The 12,780-nt window shown below is 42.2% G+C and overlaps 1 protein-coding gene across 1 annotated transcript in view; it reads left to right on the plus strand.

Annotated features, from left to right (window-relative positions):
• Window positions 1-12,780, plus strand: part of LOC124042723 (calcitonin gene-related peptide type 1 receptor-like) — a 105,678-nt gene that overhangs the window by 75,528 nt on the left and 17,370 nt on the right. The window contains exons 9-10 of the mRNA XM_046360823.1: window positions 6,775-6,866; window positions 11,250-11,376. Coding sequence (XP_046216779.1) covers window positions 6,775-6,866; window positions 11,250-11,376 — 219 coding nt within the window. The remainder of the gene's footprint in view (window positions 1-6,774; window positions 6,867-11,249; window positions 11,377-12,780) is intronic.

Below are 12,780 nucleotides of genomic sequence, written 5' to 3' on the forward strand. Positions count from 1 at the left end.
TCTTTGCTGTATTGGTTGAGTTTCACTCTAGTCATGGTTTTAAACGTTTGGAAATATCACATTATCATTATCATGGTTTGGTTGATCCAAGATGGCATAGCAGTCAGACGTCTTTGTTCTTCGTCTTGTCGTGTCCCATGTGTATATCTTTTTTCTTTGCATATCTTTTATATTTTTCTGAACCTCAACTTCAAATACTCTCCTGCAATCTGCCTCACCCAATGTGGTGTGGATCTGTATCTTCTAAAGTATTCTTATCCACCTCCGAACCGGTATTCCCCAACAGAAGCTGGCCAGCTATCCAGCTAACTAGCTAATAGTCAGCTAACCACTGCTAGCGGTCATCAGCCAACCTTTAGCTCAGAAAGCTCTTGCCAGTTTGTACTTCGCGATTCAAAACAGAGCATACCGAACATATTTTTCTCTCCATATCCCCAGATTCCTACAGAAAGCTCTGAACCTTTTCACCTGGATCACCACAGCTAGCTAGCTACAATCCGAGTGACTATTCCTGGTTTAACGTCACGTCCCTGTTTTGAAGCTAGCAGCAATTAGTCTGGAGCTAGCCCATGCTAGGCCCATATCCCGGCTAGCAGAAGAAGCCCAACAGCCACTCCTGAGCTACAATACCTTTTTGCCAACTGGCCCGGACCCCTTCTACTGCCGGTACGGCGCACGGAACCCCGCCGATCCTTCACGACTGGACTACCGACAAAATCTGCTCGAGGGGGTACTCAAACTGGCTCTGCGGCACTGCTAGTCGTGGCCCGCTAACGTTAGCTGTCTAGAGCACACCGGACTGTTAGCTTAAGAGGCCCATCGGACAAATTCTTCGGCCACTATACCTATTTTGCCAACTGGCTTGGTTTACAACACGGAGCCCTGCTGATCCGTCTGCTGTCATTATCAGCACGAGGGGGCCACAACAGACTTTCTTCCGTAGCATCGTCCTTCTAAGGCCCTTCTGCTAGCTGCTAGTCCCGGCCCTCTAGCTGCCTGAAGCCACTCACTGGACTCCCATGATTACTCAGCTACGCATGCCTCTCCCCAACATCAATATGTCTTGTCCATTGCTGTTTTGGTTAGTATTTATTGCCTTATTTCACTGTAGAGCCTCTAGCCCTGCTCAATAGGCCTTAGTGAACACTTTAATTCCACCTCCAACACATTCAGTGACATCACCTGGTTAAAATTATATACTGAGAGACAATATCTCTTTCATCGTCACTCTATGCACAGGTTTACCCCCACTGTATTCACATCCTACCATACCTTTGTCTGTACATAATGCCTTGAATCTATTCTACCGCGCCCAGAAATCTGTTTCTTTTACTCTCTGTTCTGAACGTACTAGGCAACCAGTTCTTTTAGCCTTTAGCCGTACCCTTATCCTACTCCTCCTCTGTTCCTCTGGGATGTGGAGGTTAACCCAGGCCCTGCAGTGCCTAGCTCCACTCCTATTCCCCAGGCGCTCTCATTTGTTGACTTCTGTAACTGTAAAAGCCTTGGTTTCATGCATGTTAACATTAAAGCCTCCTCCCTACGTTTGTTTTATTCACTGCCCTAGCACACTGCCAACCCGGATGTCCTAGCCGTGTCTGAATCCTGGCTCAGGAAAACTACCAAAACCCCTCAAATTTCCATCCATAACTATAACATTTTCGGACAAGATAGAACTGCCAAAGGGGGTGGAGTTGCAATCACTGCAGCGATAGACTGCAGAGTTCTGTCTTACTATCCAGGCCTGTACCCAAACAATTCAAGCTTCTACTTTTAAAAATCCACCTTTCCAGAAGCAAGTCTCTCACCGTTGCCGCTTGTTATAGACCCCCCCAGCCCCCAGCTGTGCCCTGGACACCATATGTGAACTGATTGCCCCCCATCTATCTTCAGAGCTCGTGCTGCTAGGTGACCTAAACTGGAACATGCTTGACACCCCGGCCATCCTACAATCTAAGTTTGATGCCCTCAATCTCACACAAATTATCAATGAACCCACCAGGTACAACCCCAAAGCGTAAACACGGGCACCCTCATAGATATCATCCGAACCAACTTGCCCTCCAAATATACCTCTGCTGTTTTCAACCCATATCTCTGCAATCACTGCCTCATTGCCTGCATTCGTAATGGGTCCGCGGTCAAACGACCACCCCTCATCACTGTCAAACGCTCCCTGAAACATCCCTGGGTATCCTGGAAGGATATTGACCTCATCCCGTCAGTAGAGGATGCCTGGTCATTATTTAAAAGTGCCTTCCTCACCATCTTAAATAAGCATGCCTCTTTCAAAAAATGTAGAACCAGGAACAAATATGGTTCTCCCTTGGTTCTTTCCAGACCTGACTGTCCTTGACCAGCACAAAAACACCCTGTGGCGTTCTGCATTAGCATCGAATAGCCCCCGGGATATGAAACTTTTCAGGGAAGTCAGGAACCAATATACACAGGCAGTTAGGAAAACTAAGGCTAGCTTGTTCAAGCAGAAATTTGCATCCTGTAGCACAAACTCAAAGAAGTCCTGGGACACTGTAAAGTCCATGGAGAATAAGTGCACCTCCTCCCAGCTGCCCACTGCACTGAGGCTAGGAAACACTGTCACCACCGATAAATCCACTATAATAATATAGAATTTCAATAAGCATTTTTCTACAGCTGGCCATCCTTTCCACCCGGCTACCCCTACCCCGGTCAACAGCCCTGCACTCCCCACAGCAACTCGTCCAAGCCTCCCCGATTTCTCCTTCACCCAAATTCAGAGAGCTGATGTTCTGAAAGAGCTGCAAAATCTGGACCCTACAAATCAATGATCAATCAATGATCTGGAGAAATTGTTGCAAACCCATCTCAAGCCTGTTCAACCTCTCTTTCGTATCGTCTGAGATTCCCAAAGCTGCAGCGGTCATCCCCCTCTTCAAAAAGGGGAGACACTCTAGACCCAAACTGCTTCGAAAGCCAAGTTAACAAACAGATGACCGACCATTTAGAATCTCACCGTACCTTCTCCGCTATGCAATCTGGTTTCAGAGCTGGTCATGGGTGCACCTCAGCCACGCTCAAGGTCCTTTCATAACTGCCATGGATATCAGACATTACTGTTCAGCCGTATTCATCGACCTGGCCAAGGCTTTTGACTCTGTCAATCACCACATTCCTATTGGCAGACTCAACAGCCTTGGTTTCTCAAATGATTGCCTCGCCTGGTTCACCAACTACTTCTCTGATAGAGTTTCACTGTGTCAAATCGGAGGGCCTGTTGTCTCTGATCCACCTCTACGCAGACAACACCATTCTGTATACTTCTGGCCCTTTGTTGGACACTGTGTTAACTAACCCCCAGACGAGCTTCAATCCCATACAACTCTCCTTCCGTGGCCTCCAACTGCTCTTAAATGCAAGTAAAACTAAATGCATGCTCTTCAACCGATCACTGCCCGCACCTGCCCGCCCGTCCAGCATCACTACTCTGGACGGCTCTGACTTAGAATATGTGGATAACTACTGTTAGGTTCTTATTTTTCAGAGTAAATAGCCCACGGACACTAGAAAAGCTTTAACCAAGTTTATTCAACCCAAATGTTCTGTACAGCTGAAATCAGACAGCAAAACATTTCAGACATCACAGTTTACAGTATATACATCCCACTTAAGAAACTCCTCTTTCTCTCCAATCCTTACATGTTATGGCTCTACAGGAAGCTAATATAGAGGGTAACAGGATTCCAAACATTTATTACTCTCTTAAGAGAATCTGTCCTCACCTCCTGACCTCAACCCCTCTTTCATCTAATACACAGATGTCCATCTGTCTTCCCTGTATCAACCCATCGCTCTCCTCTCCTCCATCAAACACATTCCAAAGCCTTCTGTCTTTCTTCAGAGAACCATTAACTTCTAACAAAACACCCAGTCTCTTTCATTTCCTATCATTCATTTAATATATCAATGTTCAAAGTTTAGCTGATTCCAACACTACAAATACCTAGGTGTCTGGTTAGATTGTAAACTCTCCTTCCAGACTCGTATCTCCAATACAAAATTAAATCTAGAATCCGCTTCCTATTTCGCAACAAAGCATCCTTCACGCATGCTTCCAAACATACCCTCATAAAACTGACCATCCTACCGATGTCATTTATAAAATAGCCTCCAACACTCTACTCAACAAATTGGATGCAGTCTATCACAGTGCCATCCGTTTTGTCATCAAATCCCCATATACTACCCACCACTTCGACTTGTATGCTCTCGTTGGCTGGCCCTCGATTCACTCTCGTCGCCAAACCCACTGGCTCCAGGTCATCTACAAGTCTCTGCTAAGTAAAGCCCGACCTTATCTCAGCTCACTGGTCACCATAGCAGCACCCACTCATAGCACGCGCTCCAGCAGGTATATCTCACTGGTCACCCCCAAAGTCAATTCATTCTTTGGCCGCCTTTCCTTCCAGTTCTCTGCGGCCAATAACTGGAACGAACTGCAAAAATCACTGAAGCTGGAGACGCATATCTCCCTCACTAGCTTTAAGCACCAGCTGTCAGAGCAGCTCACAGATCACTGCACCTGTACATAGCCAATCTGTAAACAGTCCATCCAACTATCTCATCCCCTTACTGTATTTATTTATTTATCTTGCTCCTTTGCACCCCAGTATCTCTACTTGCACATTCATCTTCTGCACATCTAGCACTCCCGTGTTTAATTGCTATATTGTAATTACTTCGCCACCATGGCCTATGTATTGCCTTAACTCCCTTATCTTACCTCATTTGCACTCACTGTATATAGACTTTTTGTTTTCTTTTTCTACTGTATTATTGACTGTATGTTTGTTTATTCCATGTGTAACACTGTGTTGTTGTATGTGTCGAACCGCTATGCTTTATCTTGGCCAGGACACAGTTGTAAATGAGAACTTGTTCTCAACTAGCCTACCTGGTTAAATAAAGGTGAAATAAAATATATATATATATTACAGTCTTTTACAGACTTTTACAGTCTATGGTTCTAGGACTCTGCAGACACAGTGATCTGAGCTATCTGATTGGCCAGCAGTAGACCTATAGGTGCACTTGATTTGCTCTCTGGGCCTGCCAAGTGGGTGGAGTTCTACCTTCATTGAACCTTTATTTAACTAGGCAAGTCAGTTATGAACAAATTCTTATTTACAATGACGACCTACCAAAAGGCAAAAGGCCTCCTACAGGGACGGGGGCTGTAGGACATATAGGACAAAACACACATCACGACAAGAGAGACAACACTACATAAAGAGACCTAAGACAACAACATAGCAATGCAGCAACACATGACAACACATGGTAGCAACACAACATGGCAGCAACACAACATGGTAGCAGCACAAAACAGGGTACAAACATTATTGGGCACAGACAACAGCACAAAGGGCAAGAAGGTAAAGACAACAATACATCACGCAAAGCAGCCACAACTGTCAGTGAGAGTGTCCATGATTGAGTCTTTGAATGAAGAGATTGAGATAAGACTTAATCATAATATGCGTTTTCCTGTTCTATTGGTTTTATTCCAGTTTGAATGTTTGTTGCAGCTCGTTCCAGCTCGTTCCAGTCGCTAGCTGCATCGAACTGAAAAGACGAGTGACCCAGGGATGTGTTTTCTTTGGGGATCTTTAACAGAATGTGACTGGCAGAACGGTGTTGTATGTGGAGGATGAGGGCTGCAGTAGATATCTCAGATAGGGGGGAGTGAGGCCTAAGAAGTTTTTATAAATAAGCATCAACCAGTAGGTCTTGCGAAGGGTATACAGAGATGGCCAGTTTACAAAGAATTATAGAATGCAGTGATGTGTCCTATACGGAGCATTGGTGGCAAATCTGATGGAAGAATGGTAAAGAATATCTAGCCACTCAAGAGCATCCTTACTTGCAGATCTATAAATTACATCTCCTTAATCTAGCATGGGTAGGATGGTCATCTGAATCAGGGTTAGTTTGGCAGCTGGGGTGAAAGAGGAGCGATTACAATAGAGGAAACCTAGTCTAGATTTAACTTTAGCCTGCAGCTTTGATACAGTATGTGCTGAGAGAAGGACAGTGTACCGTCCAGCCATACTCCCAAGTACTTGTATGATGTGACTACCTGAAGCTCTACCTGATTTGAAATACCCAGGTCCTAGACCTTAAAGGGATACTTTGGGATGTTGGCAGTGAAGCCCTTTATCTGCTTCCCCAGAGTCAGATGAACTCGTGGACACCATTTTTATTTGAGCTGTTCCTGTAAACTTTGTAATTGCGGTAACACTAGTCAATATTGTCTCGCAAAAACTTCCTTCATACTGAACACAGTCATAAAAATAGTATCCACGAGTTCATCTGACTCTGGGGAAGTAGATAATCATAATCATGCGTGCCAAAATCCCGAATGATCCCTTTAAGGTCCTAGTCTCACCCCTTTCATATTTTGTTACATCAGGGTAGCAAATGGAAGTCAGGGTTAATGGTTCATGAATGTCCTTGATGCACCACTGTATGAAATGTTTTGTCATACCTGTGGTATACAACAGCTGTCAGCCAAACAGCATTCAGTGCTCAAACCACCCAGTTTATAATGGTTCATGAATGTCCTTGATGCACCACTGTATGAAATGTTTTGTCATACCTGTGGTATACAACAGCTGTCAGCCAAACAGCATTCAGTGCTCAAACCACCCAGTTTATAATGGTTCATGAATGTCCTTGATGCACCACTCTGTATGATCCTATTTGTTTTAATGTTCATGTATCTGTATTTTCCAGATGGCCTATATCCTGTACTACATGGCGATTGTGGGTCATGCCTTATCCATAGCCTCCCTCCTGATCTCTCTGGCCATATTCTTCTACTTCAGGTAATTATAGATGCTGCTGTTGCTTTCTTTATGAAACAAACTACTGGTTTGATTAGGGAGAGTAGTCGGTCTTGGACTATCAAAGCTTTTTTTCACATGATTAATGAATACTTCTGATGATGGTGATAATGATGACGATGGTGATAATGGTGATTATGGTGAAGATGAAGACACATCTAATCGTGATGACAATGAGGATGTTGATGATGATAGTGGTGATAAATATGATGAAAGTTATGATAATATTGATGGTGGTGCTGACTGCGATTGATACAGTTCAGGCGGTATAATATATTTCTCCTAAGGATCTGAGAGTGCTTTATCAATCATCTTGTCATTATTTAACTGAAAAGATGGCTGTGTATTTCCTCTGAGATAAGTGAATTGTAAAGATGCCTGTGTGTTTCCTTTGAGATAGCTGAATTGTAAAGATGGCCGTGTGTTTCAACTGATATAACACTGGCGGTGTGCAGTGCGATGGTGATTGCATCGTATGGGGATCTATTGGGGCGGTAAGCAAATTGAAGTGGGTCTAGGGTGCGTCTTTCTTTTTCCCAACGCAGTTAAGCCAAAACTACGCCCCGTTATTCAGAGAGGCGTTGTACTACGTTATCATTGGCTAGCTAACGTTGTCTCTCTCACAGGCGATCACCGCAGAGACAGTGGCCTTCCTAGGTAAGGATGGAAAGTATAATTTAACAATTAGCTGCCTACCGTAATGCAGGCCTATTATTATCATGTTTGGTCAAATTTGCCCATGTATTTATTTTTAGAGTTGTAAAAATGTCCGCTGAATTCCCTCAATTGAAGGTCAGCTAAGTTTACCTAGGATACGTAAAGTTACTAGCTCCGTATTGTTATAAGTTGGTATATTATAATTAGTAGTCTATTATCAGGTAAAAGTATATGCTTATTATTAATAATTTCTCAAATATGTATTAGCTAATCATTCAGTCGAATAAGCTGTAGCATAGCTCATTCGACTGAATGATTAGCTAATACATATTTGAGAAATTATTAATAATAAGCATATACTTTTACCTGATAATAGACTACTAACAGACTACGGGTGTAGCCATTGAATCTATCTTTGAGCGTTAAGGGACGTTAGTGCCTAGGTCTGTCCACGATATTATGTTATATATTTTTCAATCTTGAAATACATGGGCAAATGTTATTAATCAGAGACTGAAATTTCACGCTACGTGATATTCACTTCCGGACTTGGAGAGCGCTCAAAGCGTTGTAGAACGCCACTCTGAATAACGGAGCATGGTTTTGGCTTAACTGCGTTGGGAAAAAGAAAAACGCTGTGGGTGTAGCAGACTGGGATAGGGAGAGATTGAATATGCCAGTTGGTCTGCGCATGCTCCGAGGGCGCGGCTTGGGACGCCATCTGGGCCGGCAACCTTGCGAGAGTTAACACTCTTAAATGTCTTACTCACGTCGGCCACGGAGAATGAGAGCCCACCATCATAGGTAGCTGGCCAAGTCGGTGGCACTGTGTTGTCCTCAAAGCGGGTGAAAAAGGTGTTTAGCTTATCCGGGAAGTAAGACGTAGGTGTCCGTGACGTGGCTGGTTTTCCCTATGAGTTCCTGTAACATACGTCTCGTGTCTGAGCCGTTGATAAGTTATTAATATGTCCATTCACTCTTGATTTTTTTGCTATCTTGAAGCTGAAAGGGTTCCCCCGGTTGTCCCCATAGGATAACCCTTGAATAACCATTTTTGGTTGCAGGTAGAACCCTTCTACATGGAACCCAAAAGGGTTCTACCTGGATCAAAAAGAGTTCTAACTGGAACCAAAAAGGTTTCTCCTGTGGGGACAGCTGAAGAAGCTTTTTGCAACCTTTTTTTCTAAGAGTCTATAACCATTAGGCCATTATCCTTGAATAAACATTATGGGGGACATAACTGCAGGAGCAAAAACAACATTTCTGCATCATATTGGTTAATATAGACTTGGGATAGTTCTCATTTGGCTCAGTTGCCAATATGAAAATCCCCAAAATGTTGACATTTGACGTGTTTCAAATCTCAATGGATATAGCAAGTAGGGTGTTAACCAGCAAATGCAGCTGTGGGTCAACGTAGGTTTTCTAACAGACTGCAATGTGAGCCAACGTACAGTAGGTCTTGTAACAGACTGCAATGTGAGCCAACGTACAGTAGGTCTTGTAACAGACTGCAAAGTTTATACCTGCTCATAAATCTAGCTAAGACATAGGCAGACATTCAGGTGCATATCTTAGTAGCCAACTAGCCGCTATCCAAAACAAAAGTAAACGCTCAAACTACACTGTGTGTGTCATGACACGAATCAGATAGAATAGATCCTTTCTTGGCATTGTAAAACATCAATGGACGATCAAAGCGATCAGCTAATTATGACCTCAATTTCGTTTTAAAGATGGCAAGCAAAGCATTGCTTTTTAGGGGAACATCGTTTTTATGATCATGGCACTATATTTATAGGCTGATCCCTTTAAAACTGAAAGTCTTAATGTTCCCAGATGTGCAGTTTACAGTGGTATTTGACGCAGTACAGCTGCACTTCTTATTTATGGCCTCCACTACAGCACTGCCAGGACTCACCGACAAAAAAATACTCCAGCTAGCTGTGGAAAAATAGAGTTGGGTTAGCTTAAAAAATATTGTATCACTGTGCAGTCTGATCCTGTCCTAATGCATACACGATGCTTGTTGTCATAAAATGGCTGTCTGTTTTGACAGGGCCTGTCTGATTAAAGTGTCAATGTACATGGGGTTATCATTTTGGTAGTTCCTGCTTTTACTGTACCTTGCATGCCAGACGTTGCCCTGAAACTCCTTTAGCTTGTCTAGGAGTAGTCTGAGAACATCCATACAGCATCTTCCGATGAAGAGCGTTCTTCTGTCTGTTCTATTTTCTGCTTATCCTAGTTTGAAGATATTTTGCTAAAACGTCCTTTTACTTCTGTTGGGCCATTTAAAGTTAGCCTTGGTCTCAAAGACTTCACACACCACTGACCCAGAATAAGTCATTTACTAATGCTGCCATGCTGAGATTTCTTCTTCTTCTTCTTCTTCTTCTTCTTCTATAAACAACCCATTTACAGCAGGACTGTTACATTAGCTTCCAATGACTGGAGACAAATAACAGGACATTGTTGCTGTACACAGGTTTGGCACAACGTGTTTTCACTCCAGTAAACACTGGTCCATCCTATCTTTAATTGCTCGTGTTTGGCATTACTTTCCGAACCTTTTTATAGAAAATAGTATCATTTGATTCCACTGCCATCCATATGGATGATGGAGCTTTTGATTACTGATGATTGTACCCCCACTACTTTGTAAATGACTTATTATGTGACTAATATGCTTCTGTATCAGATTCTGTGAGAATCAGGAAGCTCCACAGGGACCTCAAATACAGTCGTCAATAATATTTTTTGGACAACTGATTCCACTTATTGTCGGACGTTGTGTGTGCCAGTATTTAGCACTGCTGAACCGAAGCAAATGATTTCAGTTCATTGGTGTTGCTTGAGAGAATTGCTGTGTATTCTTATACCAGTTTACAGCATGCTCTGAATGGAAAGACAATCTGTATTTAAATTTTACAAGAGGATCCTTCGTTCAGATGACCGCAGCATCTGACTAAGTCATTATGGGCCAGAGTTAGTCATTCCAATGGTTCATGTTATTTATCGTCCTGTTTACTTCATCAAAGCTCGAAACATCTTTTTTTGTAGGATTTAATATGTTGAAGTTGCTGATTTAGTTTTTTATTGCAACGTGCAGAATGGATTTTTCATCATGAATATTCATTATTTTGATGATGTTAAAATTCGATTTGCATACAGTCCCATTAATTGTTTTAATCGTTTCTCATGACAATAATAATTTACCTCCAGCTCTGCAGATTATATTCTCATCTGTGACTGTTAACTGTGAAGTTATTTTTCATATTTCACATACTAACGATTTATATTGAAGTTTGTTCTCTCGTTTCAGACATACAATTTACACTCTGTATCACTTACAATTCTGTAACCTATGTTATCGACAGCATTCCTTATATATTTTCACACTAAAAAATGAGATAATCAGCTTAATCATTTTGCTTCTGTCATTTAGTAAATTGTTTGATGTAGCTTTTCTCTGTGAATGTCTGCTGGGGTAACTGTGAATGTCTGCTGGGGTAACTGTGAATGTCTGCTGGGGTAACTGTGAATGTCTGCTGGGGTAACTGTGAATGTCTGCTGGGGTAACTGTGAATGTCTGCTGGGGTAACTGTGAATGTCTGCTGGGGTAACTGTGAATGTCTGCTGGGGTAACCGCAGCCAGACCCACATCATATGTTAACTTTATTATGCTGTTTCTTTGTCTTCACTCAGGAACCTGAGCTGCCAAAGGATCACGCTTCATAAGAACCTCTTTGTTTCCTATGTCCTCAACTCCGCCCTAACTCTCATCTACCTCATAGCAGTGGTCAACAACCCAGATGTAGTGGGAAGAAATCCAGTAAGTGTCACTTTACTTCACTCAACCCATATCACAGTCAAACACATCACAGAAATACATTTCACATTTAAGGTCAAGAAGATCAATGGGAAGAGGAAATATAATGTACGACTCTTCAGTATTGCTCAGTGTTGCACTGCATGATCATTTCAAAATAATACTTGTTTGAATTCTTAAAAACGATGTGGCCCTCGAGCACTATTTTATTTCATTCAAATGAGTTTACTCTATATCAGCTGTTTTTTCTAAAAGCGTTTGTTGGAATATAATTTCTTATTTTCAGCATATCTTTTTAATGTGTTTTGCCATTAACAGACAGCCCAGAGCTATACTTCTCATATCACTCAGACTTCTTTCATTTGTCAGACTTTTGAACAGTTGCCACTCGTTGAGTTTCAGTCAGACGTGAATTCTTTGTATCCTGAGGTCTGTTAAGGTGAAGATAGTAAATCTGCCTCTATGGAATGTGACATTACTGTATCTGGTATAATCATCCCTTTCTGATACTTTCAGTATTGTCTTTTAAGAGACATTTTCATTGTCCACCTTTCAATGGAAAGGATTTGAATAAATCAGCTTCTTATTATACAGTATTGTGACTCAGCAGACTCAGAGTTACAGAGTCGCAGTTCCATAAAAATATAACGTATTTTTTAAATATTTTTTTTTAAGAGGTCTGAGAATTGTAGAGATGATATTAATGTAGAGAAATAGCTAGAACATGGGCTTGTAGAGATGGATAGCCTATGAGTAGAGACATTCGTTTTTTTCCCAGTTAGGTGAAATGGTTAGTAAAAGACTGCTGGCCCAATGTATACAGTAAGGTCCTGTTATCATTCTCTCGATTGGAGCATCTCTTTAGAGATGTCTTTCAGTTTAGCCAGACACAGAAAAATACTGTCGTCTGGGTTTGATTTTCAGCGTCTCTTCTCTTCTCCCCGTACCATCACGTTCTCACTGGACAAACAGACTTCAAGCCTAATCCAACTGGCATATTCACAGTGGAAGATTTATTCAGATATACCAACTGACCCTGGTGATCCAACCGACAGGGAGAAAGGAACGACAGCTTTCAAAATGAGTATGAATAGCTATGTTCTAGCAGCATTGGCTCAGAACCACCTTTCCCAATCTGTCTTAAATTTATTATAATCTGCTTGTTTTGAAAAGCGAGAGAACCAAATTGTAGTTTGTCTTTCACACCTCAGACAACTTGGTCTTGATTTCCAGGGATGGGATGAAAAGAAATCCCATCACAGTTGGTTGCACATACTACATGTCTTTAGTGGAACATGTTGAAATCCTCGAGCGGCAAATTTAGACTGGGTCGGTCTGTGTTCTGACTGCATGTTTGATTTAGGGATGTGGTGCTCTGTTGGGAGAATAGACTCAGCTCCCCCTGAA

The sequence above is a fragment of the Oncorhynchus gorbuscha genome, linkage group LG09, assembly GCF_021184085.1.
Source record: "Oncorhynchus gorbuscha isolate QuinsamMale2020 ecotype Even-year linkage group LG09, OgorEven_v1.0, whole genome shotgun sequence".
NCBI classification, from domain to species: domain Eukaryota; kingdom Metazoa; phylum Chordata; class Actinopteri; order Salmoniformes; family Salmonidae; genus Oncorhynchus; species Oncorhynchus gorbuscha.